The 21,668-nt window shown below is 39.4% G+C and overlaps 1 protein-coding gene across 1 annotated transcript in view; it reads right to left on the reverse strand.

Annotated features, from left to right (window-relative positions):
* LOC124277266 overlaps nt 1-21,668 on the reverse strand; it is a 163,829-nt gene that overhangs the window by 99,024 nt on the left and 43,137 nt on the right. Inside the window, 1 exon segment of the mRNA XM_046712915.1 lies at nt 4,211-4,361. Coding sequence (XP_046568871.1) covers nt 4,211-4,309 — 99 coding nt within the window. The 5' untranslated portion in view covers nt 4,310-4,361.

The following is a 21,668-nucleotide window of genomic DNA, read 5'->3' on the forward strand; positions in this document are numbered from 1 at the left end:
CATTCAGCAATATGAAAGCTATATGGCTGTCTGTAAATAAGTCTAGACCACATAATCCAGTGATTGACATCATGAGCATTGATCTATGCAATTTGGATACAATGATATTTGTCAGCCAAGTCAGTGAGCCTTACCACCCCATCCTGCTAGGGGTTTCTTACAACAAGCATGGATTGCTGAAGACCAATTCTAACCCGGATCTACACGGGTCTTCTAATAAAAAGGCAAACTTTACAGCTGCTTATTGAAGCAATAATACCCAAGTCTGTGGACCATTGTATGAAATCAGAGCGATAATGTTCCGACTGATAATGCATTAACTTATTATCGGCCATACAAGAAATCAAAATCTGCAGTAGGATTCAACTAATGTTTTTGTTTTAAGGAAAGAACCTTAATAAGCCAAAGAGTGAGTGAGTGAGTGAGTGAGTGAGTGAGTGAGTGAGTGAGTGAGTGAGTGAGTGAGTGAGTGAGTGAGTGAGTGAGTGAGTGAGTGAGTATGGTTTTACGCTGCTTTTAGCAATATTCCAGTAATATCACAGTGGGGGACACCAGGAATGGGCTTTACACATTGTACCCATGTGGGGAATCAAACTCAACTCTTCGGTGTGACAAGCAAACCCTTAAACCACTGGGCTACCCCACTACCCCAGAAAGAATTTTGGTAATTTTAAAGACTTTTGAAGCACAGACTTAAAACAAGTGTCTGAAATAACAAACCTACAGCCCCTCAGAACGATCAATGGTAGCTTCTTACCCTACAGACAGCCGCCATAAAGCTGGAATATTGTTGAGGGTATCATTAAACAACAAACTAACCAACCAACCATTGAGACAGGGCAGACACATCACTGGCAGTATGTATTTGCTTGCTTTCTAAAATGATGTTCAACCAAGCGTTTATACATGAGAAGGAAAAATACACAGAAGGGTTGAAGTGCTGTTCTGTTTGCGTTAATCTTCCATTATAAAGCAATATCAGCAAATTTCAGCAATGTGGCTAGGTTCATATTTTTCACTGCACCAGTTGTGTTTTACATGATTTTATCTAGATTTTATCAGCTTATCTAATGTAATCAAGTCCTGCACCAGAAGTGCTGTCAAGCTTGGTACAATTTCTCCTGACATCATGTGATAGTCCGGCATCTGCAGCTCTCAAAACGCAGTGTGACCTTCACGTTTTATCGTGTTGGCACAAATCGGTGTAAGGGTAGACATGGACAGTAAACTTGTTTAAATCCCAATGAAAACCAGTACAGCGTTACCAACCTATAGAATATGTGCACACTATATATAGTACCAGCCACACAAAACACAAAGACGACACAATCCCTGTAAAGTGTGCAGCATAATGACTTCAATGCACAGTTTCAATGGATGGACATACTCAGTGTGGTTCTTTTGGAAACATGTCCATTGCAAAATTTACCATGGTTCAATTGAAAATGTGCTTGATTTTTATCACTATTGTGTTGTCGTTTTTTACCTCTACTTTCTTTTTGGATAGGAAGTATAAGCGTAAACAAACCTTTCAAAGACAGACATCATATGAATGCACCACCATTTCTCTTTATCACCACCCCTAAACACAACGCATGGAATGTACGCAGTGTGTCCCATACATGTGCATGGGGTGTCATTCTTGATTGTGATGGTTTTCAAGAAGGTCACTGTAGACCAATAATTTTGACAATCATTTTGCATCCCACAGTTGTTAGGGTTTGTTTCCAGACGTTTGTTTTTAAATGAAAATCTTACACATTCAAATTTCATGTCATACACCAATCATCTTTCAAGAGCGATTACTGTACAAACAACTATGGTCATAAGGAAGTGCAAGTGGTGATGCACTCTCGAAACATTCATTATTATCATATCAACATTGATTGACTCTGATATATCTCCCAATTTTTTCAATCGTATATTAAAAATGAAGTTCCCCTTCTTTTTTACAAGAACATATTTCATAGTCCAAAAGACAAAGGGATTGGGCACAAGTGCACCACTTCTGGTTGCCTTCTTTCTAAATAAAGTTAAACATAATTTTACATAAGGTGGATCAACAATTTGCGATGGAACCCTGACATTGTGGAAACATATACAGTGTTGATATATATAGAGTGTTCTGTACAGGATATATTCAACATGCTGAAAAGGTTTGCATCTCATACGTGTGCAAATACAAGTGTAGAAGTGAGCAAAGCTCACATACCCCCGCTTCCCACTTTGGGACATGGAAATGACTGATATTGATATATATAATGTCACAAGGATCAGCAGCTCACAAGACTTTCTCTTTGACTCTACTAAACTTTATATAAATGTTAGATAATAGTTTTGGCATGTACTGATTACGGTAATAATTTATGGAAACTAGATTTTTTTGTGTTTTCCGTGGAAACCTGACATGTAATTGAACTTGAGTGTGTCATGTTGCACACAATGGACGTAGATGAAGATTGCTATTTTTTAGCACATGGCATATCTGTGGGTCATGATTAACTTGTGTATTAAGTTTGGTGAACCTAGCATGTATAGTTGCGATGATATGCCGTGGTCAGGTCACCATCAAATACATTTTGCATGTACCTAGCATGAACCTAGCATGAACCTAGCATGTAAACTTTAAGAGATATGCTCTGGACAAAATAATCAAACATATTTGGCACTAAGTCATGTTTCCATGGAAACAGCAAAAAATACAATTCATATCTGGATGTAAACCCCAAAAGGCACATCTAGGGATCATGCTTGATATGTGTACCAAGTTTGATGAAGCTAGCATGTATAGTTTGGAAGATCTGCTCCGGACAAGATGACATCCTCATAGTCACAGCCTAAGTCGTGTTTCCATGGAAACAGCAAAAAAACTAAATTCTGAAAAAACTTTAAAATAGCAAAAGGCACATCAATGGGTAATGATTAACATGTGTGTGAAGTTTGGTGAACCTAGCATGTAAACTTTAAGAGATATGCTCTGGACAAAATAATCAAACATATTTGGCACTAAGTCATGTTTCCATGGAAACAGCAAAAAATACAATTCATATCTGGATCTAAACCCCAAAAGGCACATCTAGGGATCATGCTTGATATGTGTACCAAGTTTGATGAAGCTAGCATGTATAGTTTGGAAGATCTGCTCCGGACAAGATGACATCCTCATAGTCACAGCCTAAATCATGTTTCCATGGAAACAGCAAAAAAACTAAATTCTGAAAAAAAATTAAAATAGCAAAAGGCACATAAATGGGTAATGATTACTATGTGTGTGAAGTTTGGTGAACCTAGCATGTAAACTTTAAGAGATATGCTCCGGACAAAGTTTCGGGACGGACGGACGGACAGAATGAACGCTATATACCCCCGTTACTTCGTAGCGGGGGTATAATTATACAGTGTACTATTCATACATAGATTGAACTATGATTAGCAGGTTGCAGACATTACATTACATACTAACATTTGTATAGCGCCGATATCCAGCTCAGCTCAGCTGCTCAAAGGCGCTTAGCTTTTACCTCGATCACTGGATGTCAATCTCAGCGGCACATCGTATTGTCAATCTCAACTCCCTGGGGAGCATACAACTCTTGCAGCCACTTGGCGCACCGAGTTATTGTGGCATTCCTATCCTTACGATGTACCCATTCACAGCTGGGTGGACTGGGACACATAGTCACAGTACTTTGTCCACGTTTTACTGCACGTTGCTGTACCCGCAACTAGGTGTTTGCACGTATTCATGTGGCCACCATCTGGTCATATACCAACGGATTCGTGGGTTCTTTTAAGTGCACAGGGTTGTGTACTTCTTGAGATCATCGCATAGAAAGTGCATTCAAAACAGAAATGGAATTAATTACACAGCAAACTCTTTGCTCATCGTGTCTTGTTTGCAATGTGTGGCTTTTTCTTCTTGCATGGTTTATATACACCATATTTTGGTAACTCTCTCAAGGTGAGTGAGTGAGTGAGTGAGTATGGTTTTATCCCAGCAATATCACGGCAGGGGATGCCAGAAATGGGCTTCACACATTGTACCCATGTGGGGAATCGAACCCGGGTCTTCGGCGTGATGAGTAACACTTTAACCACTAACCTACCCTGCTCTCTCAGTTTTTCATGAATATGGCTGTAGTTGTATTTAGCAGGGTTATGACTGGAGACTCTTTCTTAAGCCGTTCCTGAAAAAAGCTCTGTGACTTACCGGAATTTGAAAGGCATGAACTGTATCGTCCAGGAACTGGACTCTGAGACTGACGAACTTCCCCTTGCGGGGAGACTTGGGGGACAGGGGGTCCGACATCCCAGGGGCTACTGTCCGGCGGTCTCCGCCGTCATATCAACATCCTCTCGCACTGCAAACACAAACAGGAAACACTGTCACACACTGTAACACCATTATTGTCATATACTGTAACACCAATATTGTACACTGTCACACACTGTAACACCATTATTGTCATATACTGTAACACCATTATTGTCATATACTGTAACACCATTATTGTCATATACTGTAACACCATTATTGTCATATACTGTAACACCATTATTGTCATATACTGTAACACCATTATTGTCATATACTGTAACACCATTATTGTCATATACTGTAACACCATTATTGTCATACACTGTAACACCATTATTGTCATATACTGTAACACCATTATTGTCATATACTGTAACACCATTATTGTCATATACTGTAACACCATTATTGTCATATACTGTAACACCATTATTGTCATATACTGTAACACCATTATTGTCATATACTGTAACACCATTATTGTCATATACTGTAACACCATTATTGTCATATACTGTAACACCATTATTGTCATATACTGTAACACCATTATTGTCATATACTGTAACACCATTATTGTCATATACTGTAACACCATTATTGTCATATACTGTAACACCATTATTGTCATATACTGTAACACCATTATTGTCATATACTGTAACACCATTATTGTCATATACTGTAACACCATTATTGTCATATACTGTAACACCATTATTGTCATATACTGTAACACCATTATTGTCATATACTGTAACACCATTATTGTTGTGTAACATATGTCTGTATACTGTAACACCATTATTGTCATATACTGTAACACCATATATTGTCATATACTGTAACACCATTGTATTTGTCATATACTGTAACACCATTATTGTCATATACTGTAACACCATTATTGTCATATACTGTAACACCATTATTGTCATATACTGTAACACCATTATTGTCATATACTGTAACACCATTATTGTCACACACTGTAACACCATTATTGTCATATACTGTAACACCATTATTGTCATGTTGTCTGTAACACGTTATTGTCATATATTTATTGTCATACTGTAAACGTGCTTATTTTCGCGTGGTGCAATTTTCGCGGAATTGACAGTTTAGACTACATCGCGCGGTCAATTATTCGCGCAATCAGTAATTGCCGGAACTGCCAGCTGTCTCTTTTGCCGCCACTAATAGCAGTGAAAACAAACAGAGTGGCTTTACCTGTCAGGCGGCGTTTATTGCTTACTCACAGGAAATCCCTATCTGTGCGATATACTAGTACACAGTAATCCGTTTACTCACGGAAGTGATGAAAAACACATCAGTCTTATGTTCCGAATTCTGACGATCTTACGAATTAACTTCTACTGTATACGAAGCTCTTTGTGATTTCAAACAAGCCGGGTTGTTGTGAATGAGATGATTGAGTGTTAAGTGACTATTCGCTTCATGATGTACTGGTAAATAAATCTTAATGAATAAATAAAATACTGCTGTATTATTTCTTTCCGAGTCGTTTCATGGTAATCTGTTTTGTTTCAAACCATCTGTCATGTGACCAATTTCCATGGCGGCCACAACACACATTGCTGTTTTCGATAATTCGGCGATGGGATTTCGTTCATTATTTAATTATGTTTTGGTAAATCCATTACAGCGACAGTTAAGTATGATTCTTTATGCTACTATCAGTCGTCATTTTAAGATTCCCGTAGATTTCTGTCTTCAAACTTGTGTTATGGTAACAACTCAGGGGCGAGCATGGCTAGACTGAATGAATGACAGGTTCATTCGCGGTGTATAAATTTTCGCGCTCAAATGTTTTGCACGAGAAGCGCGAAAATAAAACCTGTGCGAAATATAATACGTTTACAGTATACTGTAACACCATTATTGTCACACACTGTAACACCATAATTGTCACTCTCACACACTGTAACACCATTATTGTCATATACTGCAACACCATCACTGTACACTGTCACACACTGTAACACCATTATTGTCATATACTGTAACACCATCACTGTACACTGTCACACACTGTAACACCATTATTGTCACTGTAACACACTGTAACACCATTATTGTCATATACTGTAACACCATATTGTCACTCACTGTAACACCATAATTGTCATATACTGTAACACCATAATTGTCATATACTGTAACACCATTATTATTATATACTGCAACACCATTATTGTCATATACTGCAACACCATCACTGTACACTGTCACACACTGTAACACCATTATTGTCATATACTGTAACACCATCACTGTACACTGTCACACACTGTAACACCATTATTGTCACACACTGTAACACCATAATTGTCATATACTGTAACACCATTATTGTCATATACTGCAACACCATTATTGTCACACACTGTAACACCATTATTGTCATATACTGTAACACCATTATTGTCATATACTGTAACACCATTATTGTCATATACTGTAACACCATTATTCTTATATACTGTAACACCATTATTGTCATATACTGCAACACCATTATTGTCACACACTGTAACACCATTATTGTACACTGTCACACACTGTAACACCATTATTGTCACACACTGTAACACCATTATTGTCATACACTGTAACACCATTATTGTCATATACTGTAACACCATTATTATTATATACTGTAACACCATTATTGTCATATACTGTAACACCATTATTGTCATATACTGTAACACCATTATTGTCATATACTGTAACACCATTATTGTCATATACTGTAACACCATTATTGTCATATACTGCAACACCATTATTGTCACACACTGTAACACAATTATTGTACACTGTCACACACTGTAACACCATTATTGTCATATACTGTAACACCATTATTGTCATATACTGTAACACAATTATTGTACACTGTCACACACTGCAACACCATTATTGTCATATACTGTAACACCATTATTGTCATATACTGCAACACCATTATTGTCACACACTGTAACACAATTATTGTACACTGTCACACACTGCAACACCATTATTGTCATATACTGTAACACCATTATTGTCATATACTGTAACACCATTATTATTATATACTGTAACACCATTATTGTCATATACTGTAACACCATTATTGTCATATACTGTAACACCATTATTGTCATATACTGTAACACCATTATTGTCATATACTGCAACACCATTATTGTCACACACTGTAACACAATTATTGTACACTGTCACACACTGTAACACCATTATTGTCATATACTGTAACACACACCATTATTGTCATATACTGTAACACACACCATTATTGTCATATACTGCAACACCATCACTGTACATTGTCATATACCATGTATACATTGTCACAAGTTGCAACATTATCACTGTTCACTGTCTTATACTGCAATATCAGTATTGTACATTTTCTTGTGAAAGTTAACTTTGCACATTGTTATGAGCTGTAATATCAATGTCCGATGCATCATCATAAAGTGGGCTGCGAACATAGATACAGAGAATACAGCATCCCCTCCGATACATCATCATAAAGTGGGCTGCGAACATAGATACAGAGAATACAGCATCCCCTCCGATACATCATCATAAAGTGGGCTGCGAACATAGATACAGAGAATACTGCATCCCCGCTCACAAGGTTGGTTGGTTTGTTGTTTAATGTCGCACTCAGCTATATGGCAGCAGTCTGCAAATAACAACTGATCACATGTTCCTGGATCACCTAAGGGAAGTCACTCTGTACAACAAGTTGCAGTGCCTCAGAAAACTGCCCTCCCACTCAGTGGAACAAATTTTTCAAGCGTGTTATCCATTATTTAAATATATACCAATTATGGTGCCTTTTGAAATAGTTCTGGGATCTGATTAATGTTGTAACTATCCTAATATCTGGTATAATTTTATTTAAATCTGGTGTTTCTTGTAGAAAATCAAACATGTTCCTGATATGAAGGAAATTCCGTCAGCAGCAAAGAAATACACAAACCAGAATTAGAGCTCCTGGTCAAAGGGGAGTAACTCTGTAAGGTCTACAGCTTCATACCCTCACTATGAACACAACTGCAATGTTCACCCTCTCGTTCTACAACTGGCAATAAGACATGATCTATACCAGTCAACCTGTGTTCGACGTGCTGGTTTTATTCAATGCCTATGAAATAGGTTTCCTTGAACATGTTCCCCTCGGAGGACCGAAGAAGCTGACATAAAAAAGCCACGACATGAGTAGATGAAGAGGAAAGGTCTCAATGCTAATCACCAGCAGAAGACCATTCATCACTCTAATGTCTCTCAAACATGTTCAAAGGGGCAATTGATCGCCGAAGCTGTGCTCGTAATATATCCTCAGAAGAATCATTACGCAATATAGAATAGACTGGAAAACATTCTTAAGGAAATGAAGTAATTAAAAGTCCGAGCCAACTCTCAGCTGGTTCACCAGTCTTCTCAAAGACAAATTTGTATCTCGATATTAAGTGTGAGTTTGTCATCATCACTGGCTAATTCCATGCAGCAGATTTCACAGTGAAATTGATTAAGCATTGGGCATTGTCAGAATTGTCATAAATTATGTCATATATCCCACAGCAAGTGTTTTATACTTGTATGATGGTGTCGTAAATGACAAACTGTACAATGTCTGGGTGATATTATGTCATTAAGGGAGACACGCAAGAAAGCTATGTGAATAGATTTGGCATGCTTTTCAATGAATATGACCATATAACATGATAAATGAACCAAAATACCATAAACACTGTATAACCAGTCGGAGAGCTGGCAGATGGGTCGATTGTGCTGTGTCAGCAAAATACATGGTCATATCATATTAGACTAACACTACTCCAGGACATATAGTTATCTCAAATATATTATACATCTACTAAGACATATCCAGACAAATGTTGAATTTCTTGAACTGAACAAGTCCAGAAATGGGCTTCACACATTGTATCCATGGTGAGGAATTGGACTTGGGTTCACAGAGCGAATGTTTGAACCACTAGGCTACCCCACTGCTCCTACTGTGGTATGAAATCGAAAAAAGAGAATGCTAATGCCTTTCAGAGCAAATTTGAATGACTAAATCATACTTGGGCAGGATTCTTTTTTAAATTGGAGTAGGGCGGTGGGGTAGCCCAGTGGTAAAGTGTTCGCTCATCACACCACAGACCCGGGTTCGATTTCCGACATGGGTAGAATGTGTGAATCCCATTTCTGGTGTCCCCAGCCGTGATATTGCTGGAATATTGCTAAAAGCGGTGTAATACCTAACTGACTGACTCACTCACTCACTAAATTGGGAGTCTGAGAGACACACTTGTATCATTGTGTAGCAACTGGGCTACATCAATCACATGTAGGGGTGTACTGGTGGTTGCAATCTTGAATGATTGCAGTTACAATGTCTAGGTCAAAATAAACAATACATCATGTACTGAAGTTATTACAGCATGGCATTTATCATCCAAAACTGTGTTCCACAGGAGATATAGCTTTGACAGTAGATTTTGTACAATGCCCTAACAATGCTATGATGTCATGAACTTGATGACGTCACAATGCTATGACATCGCTGCACTGCAAGTTTTATGGCAGTACTGTGTTCAGAGATGTACAGTTTCATTGAAAACTAAAGAAGAGTGATTTTTTATGATAATTAGAATCTCACCCTCGTGTCTTCTGATATCAATTATATCAACATTCGTTGACAAAAGTAATATAGCCTCGGCAAGCCTCAGATATTTGTAACTTTATCAACTTGTGGTGATATGTTTGATATCAAAAGACACTCGGGTGAGATTCTCTGTATACCCTACTGTAACAAAATGTAAGGTATCTGGGTGGTACTGTGTGTGTGTCGTTACAAGGGTATCATGTGACTGATGTTACAGGGAGTACCATAACTCTCTTGTTTCAGGGAGTACCATTACTCTCTTGCTATGGGGAGTACCATAACTCTCTTGCTATGGGGAGTACCATAACTCTCTTGCTATGGGGAGTACCATAACTCTCTTGTTTCAGGGAGTACCATAACTCTCTTGCTATGGGGAGTACCATAACTCTCTTGCTATGGGGAGTACCATAACTCTCTTGTTTCAGGGAGTACCATAACTCTCTTGCTACAGGGAGTACCATAACTCTCTTGCTATGGGGAGTACCATAACTCTCTTGATCCAGAATGTACCAGGCCTGTGGTATTACGGTGTGTAGCAAGCCTGTGGTATCATAGCACGTAGCAAGCCTGTGGTATTATAGCGTGTTTTCTTGCAGTGCACTATACCTGTGTCAGTAGAGGTGTCAGACTATATTCTTCGTCGTTACAGGTGAAGGGCAACACATCAATGTCATTTCAGGGAAACCTGTCTGGGTCATTTCAGACAGAAAGGTACATACTTAGTTCGTCATGCAGCTTTACTTCAACACAAGGTCACAGTGACCTTTATCTCGGAGCGTCTCGCACATGGGTCGTAACTTATAGGATTGGTCATGGAAGTTTTTTCGCCTTCATATTATTTGAAATGTCAGCTCAGTGTTTGACAGTTCTGACAAAGGGATAGGTTTCTGTGTGTCAGCACAAACATATCAATTACAGATGAGAGCATGATTTTACAGATTTCAATTACAGGTAGGTCGCAGTATTTCTGCTCCAGACCACCACGAAAATGTCAGTTTGTTGGCTCATAGCTTGAACAAACAACATGGTTGTACACTTCAAGACATACCCCAGAATGTCATGAGATGGTAACTCAAATATAAAATGACCAGACAGATTTGAACATCATTATTAGTTAGACAGTGAGTTTGGCAGACTAAAATCTAGTTTCTGAAATGAACATATTTCAAGAAAAATGTGGTTCATTGACTACAATCATAAAATACAGTGAAAAGGAGTCAAGAGAAAGTGTGGAAATCTAGACTAGCAGCCCATTCTAAACTTGCATGTCTAGACATCAGCTTTCATAGTATATAGACCCACATAAAAATGTCAATAGCTAAATATACATGCTGTGGTTGAGATGAAAAAGCTGTCAAACTCGGCCAATCTGAATCTACCACTGACAATTTCATAAAGACGCTGATAAATATCTTACTGTAACAACATACAATACATGTATGTCAGCATATAAACATAAACTGAATATGAACATGTTTCATTACGAAAATTATTCTGCTCATCCAAAACTGGCATCCAGAGGAGATATCACTTGGGGGTCAAGCAATATCTCATACGAGATATCACCTGGTGAAATCAAGCCGTATCACCTAGGAGATACCACCTGGTGAAATCAAGCAGTATCACCTACGAGATATCACCTGGTGTAATCAAGCAATATCACCTATGAGATATCACCTAGTGAAATCAAGCAGTATCTCCTAGGAGATATCACCTGGTGAAATCAAGCAGTATCACCTATGAGATATCACTTAGTGAAATCGAGCAGTATCACGTACGAGATATCACCTAGTGAAATCAAGCAGTATCACCTATGAGATATCACCTGGTGAAATCAAGCAGTATCACCTGTGAGATATCACCTGGTGAAATCAAGCCGTATCACCTGTGAGATATCACCTGGTGAAATCAAGCAGTATCACCTATGAGATATCACCTAGTGAAATCAAGCAGTATCACCTATGAGATATCACCTGGTGAAATCAAGCCGTATCACCTGTGAGATATCACCTGTGAGATATCACCTGGTGAAATCAAGCAGTATCATCACCTATGAGATATCACCTGGTGAAATCAAGCAGTATCACCTGTGAGATATCACCTGGTGAAATCAAGCCGTATCACCTGTGAGATATCACCTGGTGAAATCAAGCAGTATCACCTATGAGATATCACCTAGTGAAATCAAGCAGTATCACCTATGAGATATCACCTGGTGAAATCAAGCCGTATCACCTGTGAGATATCACCTGGTGAAATCAAGCAGTATCATCACCTATGAGATATCACCTGGTGAAATCAAGCAGTATCACCTATGAAATATCACTTCAGTGAACTAGCATCACAATGCCCTGCAGACCATCACCTCTCTGCCACTGAAGCTAGTTGGCTGTACTACTTAACCTCAAGACACGGCTTATAATGTTTACAAACTGATAACAATGGAAGAATGACTTTGGATAATAAATTGAAAATCAACCTTGTGTCTTTCAGTATTTGTCTAACATAGGGATATTCGTGAAGGTCCGGGTTAGAATTGATCTTCTGTAACCCGTGCTTGTCGTAAGAGGCGACTAACGGGATTGGGTGGTCAGGCTCATGTGGGTGACACATGCTATCGATTCCCAATTGTGCAGATCGATGCTGATACTGTTGATCACTGGATTGTCTGGTCCATACTCAATTATGTACAGACCGCCGCCATATAACTGGAATATTGCTGAGTGCGGCGTAAAACTAAACTCACTCACTCGCTAGCATAGGGTATTTAACATTATTGACTTGTGTTGATATATTTTAAGACATTCGGGTGAGATCATCTACATACTATACACATGACAACATCTCAAAGCCCAAATCACATCGACCTCAACATTCTGGAAACAAACATTCTGCACTTCAGTGAGTTTAACACTGTTTTGAACAGAACAGCACTTTACTTTAACTAGGTGTGTGGGCTTGATATTGGAAGGATGAAACACAGGTGTCACACATCTTCCCTCTTTGTGAGACCAACAAACTTGGCATGATTCTAATAAGCCAATTATCAGGATTGGTGTTTACAGCATTCTGGCACACCAAGGGGAGACAACTCTGCATTGCATATTGACTACTGAGCCATGCTACCCTCCAGTTCATACCAAACAGTAGGTCTGTAAGAAGTACCTGAGTGGAATGTGGAACATAAGAACCACATTGGTACCAAATTTAGAAATTCCATTCCACTGCCTTCAAAATTCAAGACTTGTCCAAAAAAGACTTATGGAAACTATAATACAGATATCCTCAAAGTTTGGAGCTATTTCTACTTGAACAATTAAAAAAGATGTTCATATGGTCGTAGTTCAACGTTATAATAAAACTGAAATATTACTTTGAGTCAATGAGATAGGTTAAATATCACAGAGTATTTAATTTCAAACAGTATTTCTAACTGTCAGTCAGTTCGTGACCTCCGTGGTGTAGTGGTTAGAGCGTCCCCCTGGAGAGCTGAAGGTCGCGGATTCGATCCCCGACCGCGTCATACCAAAAGACGTTAAAATATGGTACTTGTTGGTCCCTACCTGGCGCTCGGCATTAATGGGTACAAGAAGGACTGGTCGGCTCGGGAGTCAGTATAATGTGTCTAAGTGGGGTATTCATGCTTCACTGTGGCATGGTACCTCAGTGAGCTAGCACTATAAACCCAGCTTCAGCCTGGGCTAGTACAAGCAGCCACACGTACACATACACACGCATGCACGTCGTCATATGAGCGAAATATTCTCAAGCACGACGTAAAACCCAATTTCACCTCACCTCACAGTCAGTTCGTTAGCGGTAAGAGGGAGGAAGGCATAAAGTGATGCAGATCATGCATGTTTGCCACATTAAGGAAACCCACAGGTATGGGTGTGGTGCAGACAAACCATGACATAAAACCCAACTCCCTCACTCACTCAGTTGGGACCTCCAGCAGTGAATGAGGTCAGCCCTCACTTGAATCCCACGGCAGGTTACAGCCTTATCTACCTGACCCTGCATAGGCAGCCATCATTATCACACTCCATCACCATATCATGTCAGCACAACATGCCGCTGCATACATGATGCACATGTCAGCTTACTGACAGCTTAACTCTTTCACTGCCAGTCCACCAGGGCCCCATTTCACAAAGTTTAACTCTTTCACTGCCAGTCCACCAGGGCCCCATTTCACAAAAAGTTTAAACTCTTTCACTGCCAGTCCACCAGGGCCCCATTTCACAAAGTTTAACTCTTTCACTGTCAGTCCACCAGGGCCCCATTTCACAAAGTTTAACTCTTTCACTGCCAGTCCACCAGGGCCCCATTTCACAAAGTTTAACTCTTTCACTGCCAGTCCACCAGGGCCCCATTTCACAAAGTTTAACTCTTTCACTGCCAGTCCACCAGGGCCCCATTTCACAAAGTTTAAACTCTTTCACTGCAACTCCACCAGGGCCCCGTTCCTCAAAGCGATCGTAGCGCTAAGGTGATCGTAACTCCCATACTTTAACATAGACTATGACAGTCATAGCGCTACGATCGCTTTGTGAAATGGGGCCCAGGACTGCGATCACACAGTGAGTTCCCAGAATTCCCAGAGACGTGGGTGATAAATGAAGCTGACATTCATCATGGGAATTATGAGGTTGGAAAACTTCTTTGCTACAACATTTACTTGCAAACATCATTAAAAAATGCCAACGCTGCTGTTTATAAAATAGCAAATGTCTATCAAATTCTTTTGAAAATTCTTTCAGAATTTAATTATATTTGGATTTTTCTGTAAAATAATCCTACACACATGTAACATCTAGATTAAGAATCATGAAAGCAGGCAATTGCGGAAAATTCCAGCAATGGTAACATTTCATGATATCCACTTATTTATTACTAATTTTTTCATAACTTTAAATTGGAAAATGTTGTAATAAATTATAAATACTAACATAACATAATATCCTTTTCCACTCAGTAACATGAAAAATAATTGAAAATATCTGTTTTTTCCGAAGCTTTCAAGAATATGAGTGGATATTTGTTTGATGTTTGGTATTGCTAGAAAACTTTCAACATCATTCATTTGCTGTGGATTGGTAATAATTTTAAATCTATCTATAAAATATAATACAATGAAATTTAATAAATTATGTTTTGTGTGGTAGGTTTATAACGTTATACATTGATTTATTTTGCCTATGGTATGGTTAACAGTCTGCCGTGCCTGGGGACTCCTGACGTCATGGGGGGTGAACCAGTCTGCGGTGTTGAAAGTGTTAAACAGTCTGCAATTTAATCAGTGAAAAAGGTTACTCCAAAAAATATTTCACATTATCATGATATTTGCACTAGCAACAGCATGAATATCATGTTTTTTTTTCTGAAAAGTGCATTTAATAGAATTCCCCATCTGCAAAATAATCTTGATTGCTCCTGTTCTCGCCAGCGTATGACTTGCTCATGTTTATTACGGGCATTCCATGTGTTAGTTTATCGTTTTTACCCAACACATGGGATGACTAGGACGGTTGTGTACAGATCAAACATTTTTACAACATTACCGTAACAGCATCACTGAAAGGTTTACACAGAAATAGTTCTCTCCATTTATCACACAGATTGTGTAATCCAAATAAACACATTTGACATTTTAACAAAGCTATCAGAAATGAAGGATTTGGCAGCTTGAACATGATTTATGAATCAAAGATTTTGGCTTGATAAATAAGTGACAGATTCAGCTGAATCAGCGATACACGATTCAGTAAATTGGACATTGTTTATGCTGCTTTAGCAACACATGCCCAGCAACACATGCCCCAGCAACACATGCCCAGCAACTGTTATATGGCCTGCTGCTTGAGCTGGAGGTGATTCAGCAACCAGAGTATGACTTTGGCGGCATCCAGAATGTTCCATGTTATTCCACACTTTTTTCATATTATTCCACACTATCCCATGATTTTGCACACTATTCCATGTTATTCTACACTATTCCATGTTATTCTACACTATTTCATGTTATTCCACAATATTTCATGTTATTCCACACTATTTCATATTATTCTAAACTATTTCATACTATTCTGCACTATTCCTCATCATTCCACACTATTTCATATTATTCCACACTTTTCCATAATATACCACACTATGCCACTCTGTTTCATGTTTTCCTACACTATTTCATGTCATTTCACTAATGCATTTCCATTCACGTTCTGTTCCTTACTTTTCTATTCATTTGCCTTACTATTCTGAATTATTCAAAGTAATTTCACAATATTCCACACTGTTTCTCATATTTGAAATTGATATCACACACACCCTCTTGTCATTCTTGGGTTTTACATCTCCTGTAACACAGCTCATGTTTATTGGCAACTGACGGATCACATGGTCAAGATAGGGGACACATATTATTATGTTATCATACCAGTACAGGGTAGGTTGTTGCTCAATCACTGGATTGGCTGGTCCAAACTCACATTCTTACATGCTTGATCAAAAGAACTGGAACACTGTGGCATTAGCATTGCAGGGGAACAATGTTTATGGATAGACAACTTCTTTAATGCAATAGATGTGATGTTTCGGTGCTTGCAAACACCGTCCTCAAGCAAGTGATACACGACATTATGAGTGAGTGAGTGAGTGAGTTTGGTTTTACGCCGCTTTTAGCAATATTCCAGCAATATCATGGTGGGGGACACCAGAAATAGGCTTCACACATTGTACCCATGTGGGGAATCGAACCCGGGTCTTCGGCGTGACGAGCGGACGCTTTAACCACTAGGCTACCCCATCGCCCCCCTCACAACATTAAGAACAATATATTAATAGTTTATTCATACACTTTGGTATATTTGAGTTTATACAATTGAAGAGGCTGATGGACAGTGTGATGACAGCGGTGACAGTAGTGATCACAGAGATGATTGAAGCCAGATGGACAAAGGGCATGGAAGAGTTATTCTTGATTGGCCTCGATTAGATGCCGGTAACAGGGTCTAATAACCTTGATCTCTTCAATGTATAAACTCAAATATCCTTCCTGTATATATTCAACATGTCCATTCATAAACAATGTTCCTCTTCATCATACCAGCTTCTAAATACCACTTCAGTGCTGCTATTAACAAACAACAAATAAATATCCCAAAAAAATCCCACACAACATGAACAAGCAAGGAAAATCACAGTCACATGGTGGATCCATATGTCCACGTGCTATGGGGTTTCGGACACTTAACAACATCCTTCGTAGTCTTGATAATTGCATAAACAACTGAAAAAACATGTCACGAACTTATAAAGATAGCAATATCCTAAATACAAGCCATCATTCAAGAACCTACAATGTCTGTGTGACACAAGACTCCTTGTTACCATGGTTACATCCCAAGTAAGCAGTGATGCAATTTATGATCACACGATATAAATTAAATTATACATTTCACATTCAGTAATATAATTCATTGAATAAAACATTCTTTCCTGAAAAATAACAGTATTAGAAATTATGCTGCAATTCCTTGCGTTCTTGATGTTTCCATTACTGCATTGGAATCAGGTATTAAATCTCCTAACATAACGCTTTGGTTCGCGGTAATGATATGATATGAAACGCTGGATTTGATCCTGAATTTCAACACTGAATAAACCTTTGATATTCAACACAGGGTCCAACAGCCCTATCACCAACACCATCCACAATGACTGTGTCAAGAGACCTCACCGACCTCGGCCTCCCGAATCAATTATAACCTTTGACCTCTGTGTTCCCCAGAAGACTGTGGCTTGTCACTCCAAGCTGTTTCTGTAACTGACCAATCGTTACATCATATTTGGGAATTTTATCACAACTGTCTTTGGAACACGTGTCAAATATCTCAAACTCAGCCAGTGCCCCCTGGTGACGAAGCAGGCAGACACCCAGAGGTCAGGCGTACTCGCGTGACATTGTCTCAGCCAGACACAAACACAAACATTTCACAAAACCTTGTCGAATGTTTCCCATTTTCTTCCGCTATTCAGTCAGCCCAGAAGCTTGCATGAGGAAGAACTACATCTTGATGGCTTCTAGACTGGACTTCCAGCTCCGCCGTATATTTCTTACAGCCTATTACACAATGTTTGTAATGGTACACCAAGAAAAGCCTGACCTGACATACACAGAAACAATCAATTTGTCTATATTTGAGGGTCAGAGTAATAAAATCAGATAAGGCACGTTTCAATGTATTAACATTACATGAGGGATCAGCTGCAATCAGGGACACACTGAGGGAAAAGCTGATTCTATCAACAAATTATATAATAATAATAATAATAATAGCATATTTGTAACGCGCATATATCCATGCTTATGCATGCTCAAAACGCACAAATAAAAATGCAAGTAAGGCAAAGAGCTACAGTTAGGCTATCTTGAACATGTGTGTTTTTAGATTGGATTTAAAGTATGAAAGTCATAACAGTCTCTGAGACTCTGTCGGAGACTGTTCCAGGCTATAGATCCTGCATGGACAAAGGACCTATTTCCATACTGCACTGTCTTTACTTTGGGTACAACAAGCAAGTTCTTATCCTGTGAGCTAAGAGATCAGGAAACACGGTTAGAAGGTTGGATATATACGAAGGCACAGTTCCAGTGAGACAGCGGAAAACAAGGCATAAGAGTTTAAACTGGATCCTGAACTCGACTGGAAGCCAGTGGAGAGTGTACAGTATAGGAGTAATGTGTTCATATTTTCCAGAGCGAGTCACGATGCAGGCGGAGACGTTCTGCACTCTCTGTAGCTTGGCTATCTGGGTCTTTGATGCACTGGCCAGTAAACAGTTACAATAATCAAGCTTACTCATTACAATTGACAATGCAGTGAGTCAGTGAGTGAGAGGTTTTATCTCACTTTAAGCCGTATTCCAGCAATATCATTTCAGGGGACTCAAGAAATCGGCTTTGATCATTGTATCCACATTGGGAATCGAACTCAGACTGATGGTGTGATAAACAAATACTTTGACCACTTGACTAAACCACTCGTCCCTCGTGAGTTGATGGATACATGGATTAAAACAACAGAATACTTGGGATGATTGATGACTGAAAATGGCTGCATGGAAGGATGGACGGATAATAGATATTAGATGGATGGATGATGGGATGAAACAGAAAAATAATCAAAAGCACCATCAAGCATATTAAGTGAAGAAACGTATAACCCTTCATTATCATACTGAAACCAGACCTAGATCCGAACATGTACTTGTAATGACTGACTGACTGACTGACTGACTGAGTTTGGTTTTACGCTGCTTTTAGCAATATTCCAGCAACATCACGGCGGGGGACACCAGAAATGGGCTTCACACATTTTACCCATGTGGGTCTTCGGCGTGACGAGCCAACGCTTTAACCACAGGCTACCCCACCGCCCCTGTAATGACTTACACCACTGGGCCACCCCTGCCCATGTTAAAGAGCCTGAACATGACATACCCATTTATGAAGAAGCAGAAATATGCACCAGATGTCTCAAAACATCCATAAAGCATAGCTTTTTCCTATTAGAATAAATCAATTTATATACAATGTGCCTCCTTCCATCCAAGCGAGTGCTCATGGTATGACATTATTATTACCACAGTATATGGACTCAATTATCTTTCTCAACTCCTTAGGGAGAATGCCAACCAACCATCAATTCATGGCACTGCAGAACCATTTGAGAACTATGATGGTGAGTGATTTGGGTTTTATGCCAAGTTTTAGCAATATTCTAGCAATATCACAGCAGACACAAGAAATGTGAAGGAATACCCATGTGAGGAATAGAGTGAGTGAGTGAGTTAGGTCCAACGCCGCTTTTGGCATTATTTCAGCAATATCACAGCGGGGGGATACCAGAAATGGGCTTCACTCATTGTACCCATGTGGGGAATTGAATCTGGGTCTTCAGCGTGACGAGCGGATGCTTTAACCATTAGGGTACCCCACCGCCCCTGTGAGGAAAAGAACCTATTCTTTGGCATGACGAGCGAGTCCTTTAACCACTAGGCTACCCCACCATCCTGAGAACTATAATACTGACTGACTGAGTTTAGTTTTACGCCGCTTTTAGCAATATTCCAGCGACATCACGGCGGGGGACACCTGAAATGGGCTTCACACATTGTACCTATGTGGGGATTTGAACCCGGGTCTTCAGCGTGACGAGCCCCTAGAGAACTATAATAAGTCAGACAGCAAAAATATAATCCCACAGTGAAGAGTGGTGAATACTATTTACCTTTGCACTTATCTCAGTGCAATGTAAACCCCGGACATGAGTTAATTCAAAGCAATATTACAACCAGCACATAAACCTCCATTCAGCGCTGACTTACATCCCAGTAATTCCCACACATCAGTATGCTGATGCCAGTGGAGGCAATTCAACTGGATCTCTATCACCGGAAAAATCAAATATCCTAATAGAGATGACATATCACAGCGTAGGGCAAAGGTTACTTTACAGGTCATGGATAATTCAATACAGGATTAGGTGTCCACTTTCATCACAATTACCCTCTTGTGAGTCATTCGACCTTATTAGGAAGTGGCTGGTTGGTGACGCAGTGTGCCTACAGCATGGGGACCTTTGCTGAACATTTGCTGAAATACTGGCTCAGTGCATGAATATTCCAGCCCTAAGATGAAGGCCTGTAAAAAGTCTGGAGTGAGTTAACTGGATTTTAAGCTGCTTTTAGTAATATTCCAACAATATCATGTCGGGGGACACCAGAAATGGGCTTCACACATTGTACCCATGTGGGGAATCGAACCTGGGTCTATGGTGTGACGAGCGAACTCTTTAGCCACTGGGCTACCCTATGCACCCTCAAGTTTGGATGAGACAATCCTGTGATTGATAGTATGAGTAACATCCCTATGATGTCACATGATCAGCAAAGTCATTCTGTCAGACCCGAGAAGGTCCGGGTTAGAATGAACCTTCAGTAACCCATGCTTGTCGTAAGAGGCGACTAACAGGATCGGGTGGTCAGGCTCGCTGGCTTGGTTAACACATGTCATCGGTTCCCAATTGCGCAGATCGTTAATCATGCTGTTGAGACCGCCGCCATATAGCTGGAATATTGATGAGTGCGGCGTTAAACTAAACTCACTCACTCATTGAGTCAGCCCACTTGCAGTCACCTCTTGTCTAGATAGCTTGGACTTCTTCTGATTTGTAATTACAACAGAATAATTGCTGTGTGAGTTGGGTTTTGCATATCTTTTAGGAATATTAGCACAGTGGGTGACACCATAATGGGCTTTACACAATCTTCCCATGTTTGCAATCAAATCCAGGTTGGAAGAGTGAATGCTTTAACCACTACGCTAACCCACTGCCATTAATACGATGTGAAACGACAGTACGGAATAAAGAACACTCAGGATTGTTTCCTCCCTTATTAATCTGTCATGGCACTGTGTACCTGAATTGTCAAACCATTTCAGTAATTTACCAGGGATTCCTGAAAAATTCAGAATGAAATTGAAAATTGCAAAAAGCTTTAAATAGACAAGAAGAAATCCCATCTTAGTCAACACTGAAATAATTACATTTCAGTTTTCATCAT

Source organism: Haliotis rubra, unplaced genomic scaffold (genome assembly GCF_003918875.1).
Source record: "Haliotis rubra isolate DU_JTF1 unplaced genomic scaffold, ASM391887v1 Scf22, whole genome shotgun sequence".
NCBI classification, from domain to species: domain Eukaryota; kingdom Metazoa; phylum Mollusca; class Gastropoda; order Lepetellida; family Haliotidae; genus Haliotis; species Haliotis rubra.